Source organism: Pongo abelii, chromosome 23, assembly GCF_028885655.2.
Source record: "Pongo abelii isolate AG06213 chromosome 23, NHGRI_mPonAbe1-v2.0_pri, whole genome shotgun sequence".
In the NCBI taxonomy this organism is placed as follows: domain Eukaryota; kingdom Metazoa; phylum Chordata; class Mammalia; order Primates; family Hominidae; genus Pongo; species Pongo abelii.
Window position 1 is genome coordinate 950,650 of NC_085929.1, and position 22,842 is coordinate 973,491.

Genomic DNA, 22,842 nt, shown 5'->3' on the forward strand with positions numbered 1-22,842 from the left:
TTATTATCCTAATTTTTTAAGTGGAGAAACTGACTCACAGAGAGATTCAGTACCTTTTCCAAAAATCGCAGAGCTAAGAAGTGACAGAATCAGGATTTAAAATCTGGCAGTGTGGCTCTACAATCTGCTTTGAACTTTAACATAATATGTACAAAGCCTGAAGCAAATTCTCAGTATTGTATTTAAGAGGGCATAGCAATGTAAGTCTTCCTAAGTCAATAATTTATAAATGAAACAGCTTAAAAGACTTCCAAGTTTCAATCTTATGATATTTATTTATCACACAAATCAATATACCTAAACGCATCTATATAAATTACGTCCTGTAGTAAGAAAAAAAAGAGCAAAGAAGAGAAAATGAGAAGAAGATGAAGAAACCCAGCTTGATAGTGTTGGTGAGTCAGTTTTCAGTGCTGTGTTCTGAAAAAAGTTAACATTTCTTGAGATCTCATTGAAAATATTTTCCTAGTTAGAAATATATGATGTATTCATATTTGTCTTAAAGTGCTTAAATATTACCTACAGTTGTGAATTCCATTTATTCTTTAGCACAGTAGATGCTATTGATGCCTTTACTTCATTGTCAGAACAGAGCACAGGAGAGAGGAATTACAACTCTCTGACTTAGTAGGCACCATTAGACTGCTTAGTAGCCGGAGATTCTGATACATAATTTTAAAGGCTTAATGTAAATGTTATTCAACCAAATATATTTTACAAGTTGTTGTCTTTGAACATGTATACATTTTAGTTATAGAAGTCAGTTGTCTCTTAAACGAAGTATCTTCACAGGAAAAATCATTATTTTGTCAACTCTAAAATGAATGAAAATTTTAAATAAATATCAGGGTAGCCTGTAAATGATACTAGAAATAAACTGATCCAAACACATTTAACCAGCCTATTTTCCATTTAGTTGTTTCCATACTTTTTTTTTTCTCTTTTAAAACTTGGCAAGTTGCATTTTGAATCTTCATAAATTATGGTAGCTTAAAAAAAATATAAAATATGGAATGGTATAAAGCTACTGTTCTGGAAGAATCATTGCTTTTGAAATGGCAAATCAACAATTCTAAAATTAGGGTAAATATCTAGGGTAGATATGTAGATGTGGAATTGCTGTGTCAAAGGATAGGTGAATGTTTAACTATGTAAGAAACTGCCAAAAATTTTCTAAAGTGGTTGTGCCATTTTACCCTCCCACCAAGAATGAATTAGTGCTCCAGTTACATCCTTGCCAAGAGTTGATGGTGTTATCAGTCTTTTCTCCCAGTCTGAGTTTTATCTTTTCAGTTTCTTAAAGATGGTTTTCGGATGGACAGCATTTTTTTTTTTTTTTTTTTTTTTTTTTTTTGAGATGGAGTCTCGCTCTGTCGCCCAGGCTGGAGGGCAGTGGCGTGATCTCGGTTCACTGCAAGCTCCACCTCCCAGGTTCATGCCATTCTCCTGCCTCAGCCTCCCAAGTATCTGGAACTACAGGCACCCGCCACCACACCCAGCTAATTTTTTGTGTTTTTAGTAGCGACATGGTTTTACCATGTTAGCCAGGATGGTCAGAAGCTTTTAATTTTTAAAAAGTTTAATTTATTTTTTTCTTTTATGGTTACTGCTTTATCTCTTTGACCTAAGAGATCTTTGCTTATCCCAAAGTCAGGAAAATATTGTACATTGTCTTTTAGAGGCATCATAGTTTTAGTTTTTACATTAAATCTGTCATTAATATCAAATTAATTTTTGGCATCGTGTGAGTTTGGTTTCAAGATTTACTTTTTTTTTTTAACATCTTGATAGACATTTGTGCCAGCACCACTGGTGTTTCCTTTTTCCATTAATCCAGTCTTGTATCTTCATAAAAAATCAATTACCTTTCTATGTATTTGTCTATTTCTGGACTGTGTTCTATCGATTGTCTGTTTTTCTGTTGGTATATTTCTCTTGATTGTTATAATTTCATGAAGTCTTGAGATCAGGTAGTGTGTGTCCTCCAACTTTGTACTTGCTATTAGTTTATTAATTTCTACAGTGAAGCCTGTTGGATTTTCTCAGATTTTGTATTGAGTCCAGAACATTTGAGGGAGAATCAACATCTTAATATTGGGCCTCAATATTTCATAATTTTCAATGTAGCAGTCTTGCATGCCTGTTTAAAAATTTATTCTTAAGTGTTTTATAATTTTGCACTACTGTCAATACAACTTTTGAATTTGATTTTCCAGTTTTTTGCTGTCAGTATATAGATATGCAGTTGATTTTTGTATAGTGACTTTGTAGTCTGATAAGTCTGTTTCACTTATTACTTCTTGTGCTTTGTTTATGTAGAAAACTAAGAAATTTGCAATTATGTTTTCTGTGACTATCGTTTTACTTCTTTCTTTCTAATCCTTATGTCTTGTCTTGCTTTTTATTGGTTATTATACTGTCCAGCACTTCCATAGTGTTGAACAGAAGTCACGAGAATGCGCATAATTGAATTTTTTCCAAGCTTAGGCAGAAAGCTTTCAGTAGTCCACCATATGGTGTGATGTCTATAGGATCTGCAGAGAAAACCTTTATCAAAATGAATACATTCGTTTTAAACTTTGTTTCTTGGGAGTTTTTATCATAACGATGTTTAATGATGTCAAATGCCTCTTTCTGTATCTGTTGAGATGATTATACAACTTTCTTCATTCTGCCAATGAATTACATTGGTTTCATTTTCAACTTTTAAACTAACTTTACATCCCTGAGATAAACCCCACTTGGTTGTGGTGCATTGTTCTTTGGAATATTGCTAGAGTTAAATTCTAGGTGTTTTTTTTTTTTATTTAAGATTTCTATATTGGGGTTGATGGGAGATAGTGGACTTTTGTATCCTTTTCTTGTAATGTCTTTATTTGATTTTGGTGTCAAGTGATATTGGGTGTCATAAAATTAGATGGGAATGCTGTCTCTTCCCTGTTTTTGGAAATAGCTGTGTAACATGGGTATGATTTCTTCTTTACATGTTTGATAGGATTTACCAGTGAAGTCATCTGAACCTAGAGGGTTTGGTTTGGTTTGGTTTTAGTTTTTTTGTGGGAGAATTAAGATTTTTTAAGAGATATTTTCAGATTTTTCTGTTGTCAGTTTTGGTAATTTGTGTCTTTTAGGAAAACTTCCTTTCATCCAAGTTGTTGGATTTATTGGCATAAAATTGTTCAGAATATTCCTTTAATATCCTTTTAATGCCTGTAGAATCTAATCTGTATTGCAGTCTCTTCATATTGGTAATTTGTGTTTTTTGTATTTTTTCCTGGATCAGTCAGTCTAGCTGGAGGTTTATCAATTCTTTATAAGATCACTTATTTTAGATGATTAATGATCTTTTAGTACAGGGGTATGCAATCTTTTAGCTTCTCTGGACCACAATGGAATGAGAAGAACTGTCTTGGGCCACACATAGAATACAATAACGATAAGCTGATGAGCCAAAAGAAAAGGAAAAGCAAAAAAATCTCATAATGTTTCAAGAAAGTTTATGAATTTGTGTTGGGCTGCATTCAAAGCTGGCCTGTACCACAGGCAGCCCTCAGATTGGACAAGCCTGTTTCAGTATTACTTATTTTCTTTTTTTCATTTTCTATTTCATTTATTTTTAGTCTTTTTTTTCCTCCCTTTAACTTATTTTCAGTTTACTTTGCTCTTGTTTTATTGCTTCTTAAGAAGGGAGTTAGATCTCTTCATTCCACTTTAGTTTTAGTTACAGTCAACACATTTTGTTTTCATTTTCATTCCATTCAAAATATTATCTAGTTTTCCTTGTGATTTTTCTTTTCGTGGACACTTGAGTTATTTAAAAGTGTATTGTTTTTTATTTCTACTACATAGACATATTATAGGTATGTTATTGTTGCTGATTTCTAATTCATTTATAGTATAGTTGGAGAATATACTTTCTTAGTGAATTTCCATGTACACTTGAAAAGAATGTGTATTCTGCAGATGTTGGTTCAGGGGTTTTTTGTTTTTTTTTTTTGTTTTTTTTTTTTTTTTTTTTTTTTTGGAGATGAAGTCTCGCCCTGTTGCCCAGCAGGCTGGAGTGCAGTGGCGCAATCTAGGCTCCACTGCAGACTCCACCTCTCTGGTTCAAGTGATTCTCCTGCCTCAGCCTCCGGAGGAGCTGGAATTACAGGCACCTGCCACCACGCCTGGCTAATTTTTTTATATTTTTAATAGAGGCGGGGATTCACCACGTTGGCCAAGCTGGTCTCAAACTCCTGACTTCAGGAGACCCACCCACCTCGGCCTTCCAAAGTGCTGGGATTACGGACGTGAGCCGTGGCGCCCGGTGGTTCAGTGTTCTTTAGATGTCAGTTAGATGAACTGGTGGAGCTTGTGACTGCACATCTTCTGGGTCCTTACTGATTTTTTACTCACCCTGCAATGTATTGCGAGTTATGTTAAAATCTCCAGCTGTAATTCTAGATCTGTCTACTTGAGCAGTTTTTGCTTAAAGTATTTTGAAGCTGTCATGTGTACACATTTAGGATTTTTAAGTCTTCCTCATGAATTCAGTCTTTCATTTCCATAACATTTTAACCTTTATTTCTGTTAAATGTCTTAATGCCTAGTTAAATTATTTGACCACCCTTTTGCTTCTGTCAAGCCTGGGGCTTTGTTAGTTTGTGCTTATTTATTAGGTTTTTGCCTGTAGACTTAGACAGTGACTCTTACTCTAGGAAAGGCTCATCCTCATGGGCCTCAGCCACATGTTCTAGGTATACTTGGTGAGTTCTCGCCACTCTGCTGTGTCCCAAATTTGTGTGATCTCTGGCATCTCCAGTCAGCCCTCAGAAGTGCCAGCCACTCTGTATAGGCCTTGTGGAGCCTGCCTACTGTATGCACTCCCCCCAGCCCTTGGCCCCAGACCTGCAGAGAACTTTTGCATACACTTTTGTGGCCTCACCTGTATGTAGTTCCCTCTTCTCCTGTACCTTATTCTATAAACTCCAAACATGTTAGCACTGCAAGACTCTCAGCTTAGTGACAGTGACATTGCCTTATTTTTGGAGGTCTCTACCTCTCTCTGTGTGGTCAAGAAACTGCCATTGGGCAGAAAACAGAAATGTGTGTGAGATTTGCTTCCTGCGTTTTCCTGTTCTCAAATATCACAGTCCCGTTCTGCCTGTGTTCCAATCCCCGAAAACAGTTTTCTCAAATATTCTATCCAGTTTCAGTTTTCTCATTGGGCATCGTGGGAGGGCAAGTCCATCTCGGCTGGAAGAGGAAGTCCTTCTGTGTCTTTTTCTCTTTGTTCTTCCACCTTCTTTTGCATTGTGGATTTTCTAAACTTGCCGTATAAGTAAGCATGGTCTATTTGTGAAGGGAAAGAAAAAAAACTTTTAATTTTTTAAAGCTGTTCTGTTGGTTGCTCACAGGGATCTGAAGGGATTGGTAAATAGGATGAAAGAAATTCTGCCTTTCACATGGAGAATCCCATGTGTGACATTCATAAAAATGAGCATGTCTGTAAGCAAAGAGTTTCACTGAGTTCTGCTAGATTCAGAAGCAATTGAACTTACAACATCGTAGTTTGCAATACACAGATTTGATTTACCCAGGAACTAAAGCTAAGTAAGCTATGGGTTAATAGAAGGTCTGTGAAGGGTACTTAGACTACAGTAAGATTGGGGAAGAAAATTCCATTACAAAATCTAAGATATATCATTCCTTTGTGCCAAGCAAATAATGAAGGCAGAGATTTAAAGGGGCCCTTAACACAGAAGCACTGAGTTAGTCAGAAGGCGAGGTGAGCTGTCACACAGCCTTGATACTAGAATGAGGGTGCCCTGGTAGTATCTTATCAGCCATGACACTGGTGCATCAGGCCATTTTTTTTTTTTTTTTTTTTTGAGACAGGCTCTTGCTTTGTTGCTCAGGCTGGAGTGCAGTGACATGATCATGGCTCAGTGCACGCTCAACCTCATAGACTCAAGCAATCCTCTCATGTCGGACTCCCGAGTAGCTGGGACCACAGTCTTGTACCAACATACCCAGCTAATTTCTTAATTTTTTTGTAAAGATGGGGGTCTCCTGTTGTTACCTAGGCTGATTTTGAACTCCTGGGCTTAAGCGATTCTCCTGCTTCCACCTCTCAAAGTGCTAGATTACAGGCATGCCAGACATATGTAAACATTATAAACTATGTGAAAATATGTGAAAAGCTTTATTATGCATTGTGAGACAACACTGCGGGAATATTTCACAATCTGCCTAAGGTTTAAAGGGAAATAACTTTAAGCATGTGTCTAAATAGCAAGTAATGTTTTAGAGCGGATTCTCTTAAATTCAGCTTGGGCGTCTGCAGCATATACACAGCTTGAGCTGTAACCTGACATAGAGACAGGCAACTTCAGTGCCCACTGTTCTTAGGATCCACTGCTTTTTCACAGCTAAAACCCCCGAGTGGCACTGTTAAGTATTATGTTATGTTACTTTAGTCGTTAAACATATAAGCATACCTCCAAAGGTTGAATGTAGGCCACTTGCAGAAAATAGGCAGAATGCTCACATTTAATTCTTGATGATAGTGTGTTTAGCTTTCTTATTCTTTGAAATCTCATTGAGAAAAAATACTGGCATCTGCTCAAAGTAATTTCTTTTTCAGTTGACAATATTGTAAGTAATGTTATTGTATCATTTCCCTACTTGGACAGAGTGTGAAAATTTTGAGGAGTTTGTCTGCCAGAAATTTCTTCTTCATTTGCAAAACATTAATGAGATATTATATTTAAGTGATTTTATTTAATATTAAGTGTACTTGGTGAATGTGGCATAGAACATACAAAGTAAAACTAATTTAAAATTATTAACTATTACATTTATAAGAAAGACTTGCTAATCATAACACTGTTCATAATGATTCAGAATAAAGCATTATTTCTTTTCCTGAAAACAATTGTAGGTATAACTCAATCATCTAAATTGTCATTAGTTTTATTGCTTTCTAATCATCTTTAGATGAAATTTTAATTTTGATTAATGTTCTTTTTCTCCATTGGTTTTGTGTGTGTGTGGAGGTAAAATACACAGAATATAGAATTTGCCAGTTTTTCTATTTTCACGTGTACACTTCAGTGGCATTTAAATGCATGCACCATTTTACCTTCCCACCAGCATTGCAGAGGGTTTCAGTTTCTCCACATCCTGCCCAACATTTGTTTTTCTGGTTTTCTTGGTTTCTGTTTTTTGTTTTTTGTTTGTTTTGATAATAGCATTCTAATGGGTGTGAAGTCGTACTGCATTATGGTTTTGATTTATATTTCCCTAGTGACTAGTGATGTTGAGCATCTTTTCGAGTGCTTATTGGCCATTTGTATATCATCTTTGGAGCAATGTCCGTGTATATCCTTTGCCCAGTTTTGAATTGTGGTGTTTGTCTTTTTGGAGTTCTCTATATAGTCTGGATATTAATTCCTTACAATGTATGTAATTTACAAATATTTTCTCCATTCTCTGGGTTGCCTTTTACTCTGTTGACAGTGGTTCTTGATGCACAAACGTTTTTAATTCTGATGAAGTCCAGTTTGTCTATGTTTTCTTTTGTTGCCTGTGCCTTTGATGCTTTATATAAGAAATCATTGCCAAATTCATTGTCGTGAAGCTTTTCCCATTTTCTTCTAAAAGTTTTCTAACTTTAGCTCTTACATTTAGGTCTTTGGTCTATTTTAAGTTACTTTTTGTATTTGGTGTTAGATAAGGGTCCAACTTCATTTTAGCTAAAATTTTATGTATTTTAAAATTGATTATGAAAAGCATGAAATGTTTAGTTGAATAGAAAATTTTGTGCAGTGGAATTAACTGAATCTTTAAAACCTTTTTATTATGGAAATATCCAAGCTAATCCATACATAGAATATAATGGATCCCCATGTGCCCAGGCCCCAGCATTAATTATCAATATTTTGCCAATCTCATTTCATTTACTTAATCACCCACACACACATTTTTTCGTAGAAAATTTTAAGTAAAATCACAGATATTATGTCATTTTACCCATAACTACATAAATGTACATTTCTTAACGTGGTATGTATTTCTCTCATCACCTGTTTTCTTTATTTTTATACATTATAGTATGTCATTATCAGACCTTGTAAAATTAACAAGAATTCCTTAATATGTAATATCCAGTTGATGATTGACTCATTTCTATTCTAGTTAAAGTACAATTTAGGAGGAGGTTTGAGGATATTTTTTAACATTAAGATATAAACTTTTATAACAACTGTTAAAATAATTTTTGCTAGAGTCTAATATTTCTATTGGAAAATCGGAATTTAGTATACATAGACACAGATTCTGCTCGTTTTGCTTTCAATCTAAAATCATAGTTAAGATTACTGGCCAGGCGCCGTGGCTCCCACCTGTAATCCCAGCACTTTGGGAAGCAGAGGCGGGTGGATCACGAGGTCAGGAGTTCAAGACCAGCCTGGCCAATGTGGTGAAACCCCGTCTCTACTGAAAATACAAAAAAAATTATTCAGGCATGTTGGCAGGCTCTTGTAACCCCAGCTACTCGGGAAGCTGAGGCAGAGAATTGTTTGAACCCGGGAGGCAGAGGTCGCAGTAAGCCAAGATCGCACCACTGCACTCCAGCCTGGGTGAAAGAGTGAGACTCCGTCTCAAAAAAAAAAAAAAAGAAAAGATTACTATGCTAGAAAGTCTTCCTGTAGAGGCATTTTTAAGAAACATTATGATAGACATTGCCTCTGGAAAGCAGGCATGAATAGATGGCTGGGGTCTTTCATGAGAGTGACCATTCTCCATATATCAATTTGTATCTTACATGTTGTCTTTTGTTTTGTTTTGGTCTTTTTCTGAGACAGGACCGTGCTCTGTCACTCAGGCTAGAGTGCAGTGGCGTGATCATAGCTCACTATAACCTTGAACTCCTGGGCTCAAGTGATTCTCTTTTCCAGCTCCCCGAGTAGCTGGGATTACAGGCATACACCCCCATGGCTGGCTGTATGTTGCTATTTTGTATTTTAAAAACTTAATTCTGACTGTGCTGGTAGTTGCATGAATCTGTGCACATACATGCATATACATGTAAAACTGGTGAAATCTGAATAAGCTTCATGGATTATATCAATGTCAGTTTCCTGATTCTAACAGTGTATGATACTTATGCAAGATGTCATCATTGAGACAAAGCGAGTAAAGGATATGTGAGATCTTTGTATTATTTCTTACGACTGAAAATAAAAAGTTTTAAAACTAAGTTATAATAACAAAGAACTCTGTGTCAAAACTAAAATATAAAGTTGAAATATCAATTTTATTTTTTAGGAACCTGGTGGACAGTAAAAAACTTTGGCGAAATTTCAGGAACCATAGCCATTGAAATGGATGAGGGAACCTATAAACAAGCACTTAACAATGGTCTTTTTACCCTGGGAGCTCCACACTAAGAAGGTTTGTGTCTGGAAGGGAAGATCCTGCCGCAAGTGTAGATTTTAGGACATTCATTCACTTAGGCCAAACTCTAACTAGTCTCAAATATTTTCCAAAGGAATGGAACCATTGAATTTGACTCTTCCATTATTTTTTAATTCCTTAATATTTACCAGCCATTGGCAAGTCCCTCTTTCTAACATAAGCATTTGAAAACATTCCGTGTAGTTCCAGAAGGGTATCTTTGGAAATCAAAACAACATGAATAAATAAAATAGTAAGTGGAAAGAAAAAGGAAACATATTTGAGTCAAACATGTTTGAATTTCTTTTTTATTCAGACCTGTTACCAAAACTAACCTGGGTGCATTTAACAATTTGAAGTTTGCTCATTTTCTTTAGTCCATTAGAGGAAGCACTAACGAGTTACAAAGTAATTAGTAGATAAAAAGCAGTATCATTTGGTCAGCAAGGCCATCCATTAAATAAATGAAAGCATTTAGCTTTTTAAATAAATGCTTATTTATGACTGTATTTTAAAACATAAAGAGAAGCTATCTCGAAAGTTATTAAATAAGCATTATATCACCCTGTCTTACTCAGTGTATAAAATTAACATTGTAGTTAAAAGAAGGTAAAATATATCTTGATTCCAAAGATACAGTATTACAGTGACATCAGTATATCTGAATATTCTTACATTTAATTGCAGAAGAAAATAACCACATTTTTTAAAGCAAAATAATGTCTTTATATTTACAGCAAATGTCAAATTTATTTTCACATGTTTTTTCTCCAATAATTGATGAGGGCCCTAGTCCTCCAGAGCAGTTTATGGCTGTCAAATTATCTGATTCCAGGTGATCTTATATTGTAATATAATTAGTAACTAGTTATTTTAAAAATTTAATTGTATTCATTAAAAATTTTAGTATCTGTCTTAAGCCCACGGTAATTTTGATATAAAAAACAAAATAGCTTTTTTAAAAGTAGATTTTGTGATCTAATTTTAATGGATTTCCTATCAATATATAATGCTAGGCTGGAAAAAAGATGTGTAAGTTAAAAAATGCAGATTAATAATTTCACACACCAAATGAGATAGATTAAAAAATAAATCAAATAGTATAAAACCTGGTTCATTGTTGCTATGATATTTAAACTCACTGTTTGGAAGGCTAAAGACAAACAGGAAGACTAAAAAAAGGAATATTGTTGAAACCAGCAGAGAATGTTACAGCATTGTAACTACCAAAAGAATATATTTACTCACTATTTTTACAGTCATTTTATAAAATAACCTTTTTTATTCTCTCCTTGTGCAGCAGTATAGAATGATTCTTTGGGTAAAAGATACTGAAAGTGAATTTACATATTTTAGTAATTGGTTACATCAACATGATAATGATTTCCGTTATATAATCATTAATGTATAAAGGAGTAAAATTCAATTCTGGCATCCGAGGAGATTCTTGGTAAGGTGAAAGAAATCATAATTTTAAAAAATCACATTAAGATGATTATTTCTATACTTTCTTCGAAAGTCTGATAAGTAGGGTGAAAGACAAAGAATAAAAGCAGAGGAAGAAAAATTTCAATAGTTTTAAACTGCTTTACAATTATAAACAAAAAAAGATTATAAAGAAAGTTAACTGACAAATGAGGAAAATATTTGCAACAACCTTAATAGGCAGTGAGATTTTACTCTTCATATGTATCTTGTTTAGAATTCATAGCACTGAAGACCCCAGTAGAAAAATTGCGAACAGTCAGATCTGAATAGAAAAATGAACAGGGACATTACCAGATAATCTAAAAACTAAAAAGGAAAGGAAAAAAAAAAAAAACAATTGTTATTCTAGTTAACTACTAAAATACAAATTAATAGGATACTGTTCTTTTCCCATATCAGGTTTTCAAGTATTTTCTTAGAGTCATAATTTTAAAAAAAAATCCATGATACAAAACATACTCTGTTAATTTGAGGTAAGAATGTAAATGGAAGCAGCATTTTCTGGAAAACAGTGTGATGACATAAGAACTTTATAGTTTATACCCTTCGATCCAATTATTTCTAGGAATTTTTTCTAAGGATAAATCAGTTTTATGTACAGAATAGATGTAAATAGTACTATTTGTGATAAGAGAAAAAGTAAGTTTTAGTAATTTATTATTGAACTTATAACTAAAGAGGTATAATTGAAGAATGATGAATTTTGAAAATATTTGTTATGTAATATATAAGGTACAATGTTTATATTAAAACAGCAAAATATAAAACTAAATTTAAAACTGCGCACACCACCATGCCCAGCTAACTTTTTAAATATTTTGTAGAGATGGAGTCTCACTCTGTTGTCCAGGCTGATCTTGAACTCCTTACCTCAAGCAATTCTCCCATTGCCTTCCCAAAGCACAGAGATTACAGGAGTGAGTCACCATTCAGCCACATGCATCTTTTGAACACTTGGAATATGTCCAGTCTGAAATTTTAGATATGTACACACCCACACACATACACATGTCCTGTTTTGATGTTCTATAATTAATTTTCTCTCAGTTTTTAACTTTTATCTATCATATTAATGTATAGAATTGCCCTGAAATCTGGCTATAGAAAATATCTTCGTATAAATTCAGATGAACTTGTTGTTGAGCGTTCAGATGCAATTGAACCAAGAGAACAGGGGGATCCAGTCTTTCAAATGTAAGTGCTGTTATTGTTTACAAAAACTTCCTGTCAGTTTAACAGAAAGTCTGTAACAGTCAATCATAATATATTTAAAAAGAAAAAGTAGGATGCAATAGTATAATACATTAAACTGGAATAAATCAGTAAGAACATAGAGCCTTAAAGAGATCTCATAATATAGTGCAACAAAAATAGCATTAGTACTTTTGCCCACAATTATTTCTGTATACCCTTAGTGCCTAGATATGGATCTCATTTCCATTGAAGAACCAGTCAATTTTAGGTCTCAGAGTAGGAAAACAGAATAGTTCCTAAGTATCTTCTTTGTAGCAGAAATCATGGATGCTTTCAGAAACATTACAGACTGTAAGCGAACTGTGGAGCTAGCTAAGACAAAGTTGTGACAATTTGTGTATAAAATATAAATAATAATAGTTCATTGAAGTAAATTATCTCTAAAAGACTTTCAGTTCATAAGCTTAAAATAGTTTACGAAAAGATAGTTTTAATATAAGAAGAAAAATGATAATATACTAATTCTTAATTTTAGTAAGTAGACAGTTGTAGTATATGGATGATTTGTTAAATCTTTGTTGATACAGAATACATAATTTCCCTTTTCTGTTTGTGTGAGAAGTAAAGATTTAACAAAAATATGTGAGTGCTAAACTGTCTTTAAAAAGTAGATCACTATATCAGAAACAGTAAGGACCAGTGGGCACCACGCAGAACAAGCAAATAGAAGATAAGTTCAGCCTTTGAGTAGCAGCTTTAGTAGTATACAATAATGAACTGAAAATAGGAAGTCAGCAGTGTTTTCTAAGATGACAGATTAAACCAACATCCTACCAGAAAGAGGTAATCACTTAGACTAAGTTCCTCATCCCCTAGGATAAAATCTTAAGTCAGTGACTTGAAAACTGTTTTGACCTAATCCATTGAGAAATGCATTTTTACATTGCAGCCCAGCACACACATATGTATAACTGAAGCAAGAGTTGTACTTAACAATACTTACTTATCCATGTGTTATGCACCTTGATATTTCTTATTCTCTTTTACCCCTTCCTCTGTGTGTCTGTGTGTATTCCTTTTCCCCCCCACCCACCCAATACCGTTCAGGAAACACTACATTGATTTCATTACCTGTAATGTGTTGCAACCCCTTTGAGATGATCCTACTAGTTATGATGAGATACTTCTAATAAAAGTTACACCAGTAGAAAATGCCAATATTTCATAAGGCCAGGATGATGACTTAGATAGTACTAATAATACAACACTTTAGGAAAGTTCATTTCATTTTATTTTTAGGAATGACACTAAGTTTCAAAAATTTAAATTTAAATGAAAGAGGGTCTTTAAACTCTATTGCAAAAAGGACTCAGCTGAATAATCTGTGGCAGAGGTTTAAATCACCTGGACCACACCATGCGATGTGAACCGCCATGTTCCAGGGCTCACCAGGAGCCATCCAGATGAGAGACCACCCAGCCCTTGTGACTTGACTAAGATATTAAATCCATGTTATCAGCACGTTTTTAACTGGATGTGATATAAGGTTAACATATTTTGTAATCATTATATTTATAAATATTTTGTCTAAATATTATGGTATTCCAAGTTTTCCAAAAGAATCAATCAAATACAAGTTATAAATAAACATTTTATTTGTTATGGGAGTTAAGCTAACCATATTTATAACCCAGATTTAGATACACAATAAAATCAGTTTTTAAAATTTTGTTTAATAGAAAGCAGTGAATACATCAAACATTAAACAACTAAAATAGTATATGAATATTTATTTTCACACACAAAAGTCCCTCAGTCATTGATTCTTAAGTTCAAAACACCAAAGGCATTGTATATACCTTTTCATGTTTTCTAATTCCGAAGAAAATAAATTTTACTTAAAATGCTAATATTTTAATAGAGTATGCATTCATAATTATGTTCTTGTCTTTAAAGTTAATTTTTCAAACAGAACTAAACAGTTTTATCTTCAGTAGATCTTTTAGAAAGGAAGCAATCCTACCTCATCTAATTAGAATTTAGTCCTACTAGGAAGATACACTACAAATGTTTATTGTGGTAATCTTTGAATAGTAAAATGAAAGGTAATTTTGGTTTCCTTTTCTATATGTTCTTGTATTATATTTTTTACGTTCTTCTCTTAAGTTCTTTTCTGTGATTTTTAAATCAGGGAGGAAAAATTAATTCAGTCTAAACACTTAATGTTTCTTCTACAAGAAGTATCCTCATGGCTATTTTGTTATTTTGTTTCACTTAGGGGAAAATGGCTTTATTGGCCTCAAATAACTGCTTTATTAGATGCAATGAAGCAGGAGACATAGAAGCAAAAAGTAAAACAGCAGGAGAAGAAGAAATGATCAAGGTAATGATGACATTTTATACGGATGACTGCATTCACACATGCGATGTGACTGTATCTCTTTAAAATGTTAAATCATCATTTACTGTCACATTAAAGGTTTAGTTAATAGCTTTTTTAATGTGCTGTTTCAAATAGACTCATTTTTAATTATAAGTCACATAGTTGATGGCTTGTTTATACAATGTTGTAGAGAAATCAGTTGATCTAGGAGCTGCCTTGCCATTATCTCCATGGATTAGTATTTTTTTCTGGTAGTTCCACATGCTCTTTTTAAGCTTTCATTTTCTTGTTTTCTTGCTTGTATTTTAAAATCTAATTTTTAAAATAGATAACATGTACACGTGATCCAACATTTTTAAATAAAACCATATGAAGATGAAGACATATGCCTGCCATGCTTCTTACTCACCTGTGTCCCAGCTCCTGTTCCTCTTTCCCTTTGTTTTGTTTTTTTATAGCCTCCTAAAATTTCTTTATAAACATATGAATACATTTATAATTTTCAATATTTTTACACTAAAGGCAGCCTCCTCTATAGTCTTCTCAACTTCTGATTTTTTTTCCTTAAAATTGTTTCTTGGAGAGTTTTCTACTATTAGTTTGAATGTACAAAATTTTCTCTTTTTCTTGCTTTTCTTTTTCTCTCTGTTTTTTAAAAGCCACATAATATTCCATTTTAGGGATGTACCTTAATTTATGTAGTCTTTTATAGATGGAAATTTAGGCTGTTTCCAGTCTTTTGCTCTTATAAACAGTGCTGCAGTACATAACATTGAATATGCATCAATTTGTGGATGTGCAGGTGGACCTGAAGATAAATTTCCAGAAGCAGAATTACCAGGTCGGGGTATAAGCATTTGTATTTATGTAATGCTTTAGCTTCTGTGATGATAATCACTCTATGAAACAAAAAATCATAGCAGAACTTCTGGGGCCTTACCCCTTACATTTTAAAAATATTTTTATTAATAGTACCTGTCTTCTTTGCATTAGGAGAAACATGAATCACATGAAACATGATTTTTATTTTATTTTTAAAATGTGTGTGCCTCACTAAGCTGGAAATAAAAGTTCCTTATTCCAGGCTAAATTCCCTCATCCGTAGTTAGACACGTTATCCATTGCACCAGTGGCCTGTGCCCTCCCTAATCCTACTGTTTGTTTTACATCATTGTAAAAGTTAAACAGACATCTTCATATCAAGGTGAAATTCTAAATAATACTGTGAATATAACCTAGATAAATCAGGTAGTTAACTGGAATTTGATGAAAACATTTAAGGCCTAATTTCTTAGACTCACAAAAGCCACTGATCTTTAATGATAAACATATACCAGGATGTGTCTAAAGAATAACTCCCCCCTTCTTAACACATGGTTTTTCTGTGTCTTGGCATTCCAACGCAATACTGAGCATCGTGAACCTTGATTTGTTTGTCTCTGTTGGGAATCATAAGTTGCATCCAGTCTGACCTAGATTTGCTGGCATTGTGCGGGCCAGAGTGGAAGGCTCTAAGAGAGGGGGCAAATGCCTTTTCTAAAATGCCCTTCATTCTTATAATTAGAGCATAAAAATTTATGTTACATTTTTCTTTACTGCCAGTGTAATTTAAAAGCATCTCTCAATTCTCTGTACGTGCTTCATGTTAGATTTCCGGTCATATGTTTGATTTTCTTTTTAGAATAGTCTTGATTTCAGATAATTTCAAATCTAAAGCTCAAACAATTTCAATCAAAAATGTAGAGATTTTCTTACAGTTAGAGAAGTGAAATGCTATATTTTTTCACTGCATGCATCCGGCACATGCGTTGTAGTCTTGAATTTCCATAATGCTCCTGTCAGGTGGATGTGAGCTCAGCCTTACAGACAGGAAGACAGCCTCTGACCCTCCTTACATCCTCGTGGTTTTTGTCAGTCAGTTCATGGAAATCACAGTGATTTCAAGGTGTCGTAAGACAGGATGTGTACCCAGGCCCAGCTGACTCCGGAGGCCACTTTCAGTATTTCATTTCACATTGCTTCTCAGGAAACAGGTCATTGAGGAAATGCAGATGGGTTTGTGACTTGCATTTAATTTAATTTATTTATATTTTATTGTATCATGTTTAAATTTTTTTCATCTGGATATCATCACAAAAGTGTTATTGAAGGCAACAATTGCAAATATATGTGCAGTGCTTTGCACTTATACAAAGACACAAAGATACACAAAGATTGCATTTTTCACTATTTAAAGCAATTTTCAGATGAAATACAAAGTTTTCTGGGTCTCTTTGGTTACTTAAGTACTGGGAAGCTCTGAACAGTGATTATTTAGGACTCTTTTCATACCATTTAATTGCAGGTTGTCCTAATTAATCTCTATCAGCCCTTCACCTTTAGGACCTTGCCTTATCTACCAGAACACAGATCCCTCTTACTAAAGGTAGCATTGTGTTACAGGCCCTAGCAGGGAATGTTTTGAGGTCTGGGAACCCTCAAATCAAAACTGTCACAAAGATGTCATTGGCACAAACATGTTATTTGTCATCACTTTCTAAGCAGCTCTGAAACTGGACTCTGGCCACAGAGATCCCTTAGGAGACATGAATCCTTACCATTCATTGCCCATTGCCTGTTCTGTGGGTGATCCTAATTGTTGAATGAAGATTAATTAATTTATGACATGTGATAGTAAACATCTATCCAACTTAGGAGGACATAAGAAGCTACTAAAAGAGGTGGGTTCCAATTAATTAAAAACAAGTTGTGTAATGTTAAAAGTTTTAATAGTTTGGTAATAGCCTGTGCAATGTGAAATAGCTATTGAGCTTTCAATCTGACCAAATGACACTTGTCTACTAGGGATAATTTGATCCTAGTGTATTCACTTGGAGGACAAAATTAAATTAATGATTGCTTGATTGCCTAGCAGGATCTGATGTATAAAATGTTTCTGAAATAATTTTGTCTGTAGTGTTTCTGACACAAGGGCTGAGGAGGAAGCATGTGATAGCACTTACTCATATAGATTATATATATGAAGTAAAAACACATAGCCAGAACCGGTCTTTTTCTGAATATTGTTGCTCAGTTAATTTTTTCTTCTGCATAAGAAATCATCTCGAATGTTTTATGTGATATGTAAAGTGGGGAAGGTGGAAGATAAACATATAACCCATTGGATTCTCTTTTTCAATATCTAGATTAGATCCTGTGCTGAAAGAGAAACCAAGAAAAAAGATGACATTCCAGAAGAAGACAAAGGAAATGTAAAACAATGTGAAATCAATTATGTGTATGTATGCTTTTCCTTTTAGACCTACACATTTGACAGTGAAGTGCTTCTCAAAGTGCTTTCAAAATAAATTACCTAATTAGCTGGGGATGGTGGTGCATGCCTCTAGGCCCAGCCACTTGGGAGGCTGAGACAGGAGGATTGTTTGAGCCCAGGAGTTCAAGGCTGCAGTAAGCTCTGATCACCACTGCATTCCAGCCTGGATGACAGAGCAAGACCCTGTCTGAAAAAATGAAAACTGATGGACAAGAAGAGGCAACACAATGTAGCCTCTAGGACAGAGCACTGAGCTAAATGCTTTTTTTTCTTGAGCGTTCAGTTTTCCTAATCATCCTACCAGCTCCCAAAGCTAGTCACTCGGGTTAGTCAATCTCTCTATTAATTCATAGAATGGGCGTGATGCCAGTCAAAGTCTGTGCTATGGCCAGGACACAGGGGACTCCAGCCAGCATGCCCTAATAGAAGTGGGGCCTTGTGGTACCCAGTCAATGAGTGGCCCTGCTCTTGAGAGGTCATGAAGGTCGTCTTTGTTGTTCAGAATCTCCAGCTTATTAAAAAAAATACAGTTAGACTTTTTTTTTCTTCCTCGATAAGGAGTCTCGCTCTGTCCCCCAGACTGGAGTGCAGCACCACGATCTCAGCTCATCACAACCTCCACCTCACACGTTCACGTGATTCTCCTTTCTCAGCCTCCAGAGTAGCTGGGACTACGGGCGCACACCACTATGCTCGGCTAATTTTTGTATTTTTAGTGGAGATGGGGTTTCACCATGTTGGCCAGGCTGTTCTCGAACTCCTGACCTCGAGTGATCTGCCTGCCTTGGCCTCCCAAAGTGCTGGGATTGCAGGTGTGACCCACTGTGCCTGGCCTATAATTAGACTTTTTAATAAGTGAAAAAGAAATTAACAGTATTTATAAATTTAATAGTAAATATGTATAATCAGAGTTTGAGGTATTTTTCAATGAAGACATTTTCTTTGGAGAAAGAAATTTCAGAGCTTCCAAGACCACAAAGTTAAAATAATTAAAGAAGACAGTAAAATTCTTAAAAAGGCTCAGAAAGATGGATTTTTGCATGAGATGCTTCTGGACAGGTAGCTATTTATTTACTTATTTCCACTATTTTCAGTAGCCAATAGAAATGGCATGTAGAAAACCTATATTCTCTTAAATTACTGTAGTTTTCACAATTTTGTCTTTATTTCTAATTTATGAGTGTGGCAATATTACCTAGAGAGGATATCATGAGTTTGGGAAAAGACTGTCAAGAAAGAATATCTAAAAATTATAACCGATTCTAAGTATATCCTTTAAGAAATTCAGGTTTGACTGTATCTACTTCATAAATTTATCATTATCTTTTTATAACTATTACAACCAGATTTAGAGAGAAGCAGTTTGACTAATATAAAAATTATGTGGATTCTGTTAGAGTAGTTCAGGTTCCTTAAAATAAGCATAGATCAATTAAAAAACTAAGTATAAAAGCTAAACAAGTGAAATTGAAGCAGTTTTTTTGTAAGATTTGGAAGAGTGCAGGATGTTTATCATAGCACATTATTAATATTTATTACTCTTCCTATGTAGACAAGTAATGTCCTAGAGTTACAACGTAGAAAAACAGAGATGTTTAGCTGTGAGTGTACAAGTATAAATCAATTAAGTGCCAGATTTTGATAATCACCAGCTGCTCATTCAAGTCATATGTTCCAAAGTTACTCTTACCCTTTTTTTACATTACTTGATAAAGGCAATGTTTAATTACATATTTCCTGTTAACTTGCTGGTAGAGTTCATACCTAAAGTCGGTAAATAATGTTAAGAATTTTTTTCCAGCTGAGCAAATGAATATGTATGTAGTTGTAAGAAATCAAGAAGAGGTTATAAAATATAATCAGGATGTGGACTCTAAAATGGAATAACCTCTATGTCCTGTAACTTTTATCACTTGTAATAATACAGCATTCTCACCCTGTTAAATGGAAATTTAGAGCACCATTAAATTCTGGAATAATTAAAATTGCTATTTGGATTGAAAAAGCCCTTAGACAACATTTATTGAATATTAGGAAATAACTTTTATAAGATTAGAATCCATTTTTTATAGAAACCAAATTTAAAAGTATACATATTTTAATATAAGTGTTGTGGTAACACAGTAACCAAAATTGAGCACACATTTTTAAAGCTTTTTATATTTATTAGCAGTTGAATATATATGGCATGTTTTACATAGATTAATTTTACTATTTTTCTTTGTTTTAACATTAGAGCCAAATTGAAACCGACAGATACTGCAAATGACTGGGACTTTTGTTTCTGCCTTATCTTTTTGTGTTTTTTTCTGAATAAAATATTCAGAGGAAATGCTTTTACAGAGTTCCTGAGTTGTTGTGAAATTGTTGTTTAGCTATTAGCTAGTTTAACCAGGATTAAGCAAGTTTAATCAGGATTCTTCATGGATGTACTTTTTAGCTAACTACAGTTTTTCATATGGAAATGAAACTTACAGTACACATTTAACGTACCACGGAATTTTTTTCTGGATTTCCTGTCCTGAAGCATGAAGTGTACTAGAAACCAATTCTTCCTGCGCTACTTGTGGAATCTTTCTTACTGGATCATAATCTTACTTTACTTTATACAATAGATGCTTAATCAGTGCCTTTAATAGGAAGTGAGAAACTCCCAATCCAATCAACAAGGCTTTGATTCTACCTCCTAAGTACTACTCAGATCACAGACAATCCAAATATCAGAACCAGGGGGATGGGCAGAGAGGAAAAATCATCTATTAGGGAGTGGGACAGAAAGTGGAAACATTACAAAGAAGCAAGTGGGCTCAGGACAGAGGCGAGAGTAGTACTGGGGAAAAACCCTACTGAGGACAGGTTTGCCACAGTGGATATGTATGTGATGCTTTTGTCCTCGTGGGCTGGAATGGAAGCTAATAAAGAAGTTCAGATGCTACGTGTTGCTTTGTTGAAGCCTGTGTCTTTCAGAGTTCCTAAACACAATATTCCCGTGGCATCTAATCCCAGTGAGAGCTCCAAATCCAGGCCGTGTATCAGATGCCACGGGAAATTCTGCCTCAGGACTGAGGTTGGTTCAACCATCTGGATGATGTCAAAAGTCCACGTTGTGTGCTGGCCTAACCTGAAAGACCCTATCTAGTTCTAGCCTTTAAATTCCTTCTGTCACCAAATCTAGAGTTACATGGCTTCTGTACAAGCTAGGTAGCTGAGGCATGGGATCAGCCCTATAAAGGAGCTTTTGGAGCTTTTGTTGTAGGTCTAGCTTCAACTTGGCACTCCAGTTCCAATAGCTGGACTTTCTCTCATCGTGTGTTCTGATCCTTGGATTGGGAACAAAGTAACCACTCTGATCCCACAAAGCAGAGGTTCCGGTTCCCAACTGGTGACTATTTTGCCTTCCAGGGGACATTTTTGGTTTTCACAACTGGAATACGGTGTTAGAGGGTAGAGGCTAGGGATGCTGCAAAGCATGTGGCATAATCCTGTTCCGCCAAGAATGCTAACAGTGCCAAGGTTATGGAGCCTTCCCACCCAAGGGCTTGGTCTATTCCTTGCTTCTGTCAGCTCCCTAACCCTTAAACACAACAGTTCAAATATATATGCATAAGCATCTCCTAGGGACCTGTACGTTTCCAATATCGACTACTGAGATCCATCCGTAGAGTTGCAGGCTTAGGAGGTCTAGGATTGGGCTCAAAATTTGCATTTTAACAAGTACTCCAGGTCATTCTGAAGCAAGTGATACAAACCACACAATGAGGAACACCGCCTTCAAGAGACTGAATCTTGCTTTCCAACACTAGCTTGGTATCTGAGACCATCTGCCTGCTGACTGGCTTTCCTGTCACAAACATTCTGCATGTAGGCACAGTGTGTTCCTGCACTCCATGTTAACTCGTTCACCCTCATGTTCCCTTGGTTCCTGTCCCCAGTCCAGCAAGCAGAACTAATTACAGATCTTGACAACAGAAGATACAGATTTAAAATAACTTGCCTGTTCCCGTGGACTTTATCCACTAGTGAAGGAAGACAAGTGGACCATGGGAGAGGGTAGGTGGGGGCTCCTTCCCTATTCCTCCCATTCCACTTTTTACAAAACCCAGCTAGACCACTGGGAGAGCAACGGAGATTAAGAATGACTGCATCTAAATATTGTCATCTGGTCCACTCTTCTTCCATCTTGTACACAAGGATATGAGTTTTGTTTAAAGCACTACTGAAACCAAGATAAACTCTGGCTTAGCAAGCCCCTGACGGATCAGTCTAGTAATCTTATCAAAACCAAGATTACCTAAAAGCACTAACCAAAGGAAAAGCTCCCTCACCCCAACCTATGACTGCTCACATTTTTCAGATTGAATCATTTCAATTGTATTTTAAGGTTCATTGACCCTTTACCACCTCCAAGCTGCTCCTCAACACAACTGATTATTTTTTAATTTTGAAAACTTTCTCACTTCTAGAATTTCCACTTGAGCCTTTGTTATTATTGTAGTTTCTTCTACCCTGCTGTGATTTCCTATCCATTTATTTTAAGGGTTTTTGGGGTTTTGATTTTAATAAGAGTTACAATAACTACTTTAAAAATCCACACTAATTCCAACATCTGGGTCATCTCGAGGTCAGTCGCTATTGATTGCCTTTTTCTTTGAATATGTTTCTTTATATGTTTGATATAATGGGATTGAATTCTGAAGATTGTAAAACTAGATTTTGTTTTGTTCCTCTGAAAATTTTGATAATTTTTTGTTGTATTTGTTGTATTTTGTTTGATTTTTTCTATTGTATACTTTACAATATATTTTCCTCCAATGATTTTGACATTCCTCTTTCTCAAAATATTTATGTTTATGTTAACAATTATACAAAGTAGCTTGGTGCAGTGGCTCCCATCTGTAATTCCAGAATTTTAGAGGCCAAGGCAGGAGGGTCACTGGAGCCCAGGAGTTGGAAACCAGCCTAGACAACAGGGCAAGACACTGTCTCCACAAAAAATTATTAGGGTGGTGCTAAAAGTAATTGC

At 35.0% G+C, this 22,842-nt stretch overlaps 2 protein-coding genes across 2 annotated transcripts in view; both read left to right on the forward strand.

Moving 5' to 3' along the window:
- LOC129053719 (protein FRG1-like) overlaps positions 1-9,367 on the forward strand; it is a 444,214-nt gene extending 434,847 nt beyond the window's left edge. The window contains exon 5 of the mRNA XM_063722935.1: positions 9,313-9,367. Within this exon, the coding sequence (XP_063579005.1) occupies positions 9,313-9,367 (55 nt within the window). The remainder of the gene's footprint in view (positions 1-9,312) is intronic.
- On the forward strand, positions 9,313-22,634 carry LOC129053699 (protein FRG1B-like). Its single transcript, XM_063722933.1, has 5 exons — positions 9,313-9,438; positions 14,402-14,506; positions 17,692-17,783; positions 18,768-18,878; positions 20,056-22,634. Exons 1-5 carry the CDS (start codon positions 9,373-9,375, stop codon positions 20,192-20,194), a joined length of 513 nt encoding a protein of 170 aa, XP_063579003.1. The 5' UTR covers positions 9,313-9,372; the 3' UTR covers positions 20,195-22,634.
- Positions 22,635-22,842: the final 208 nt, after the last annotated feature.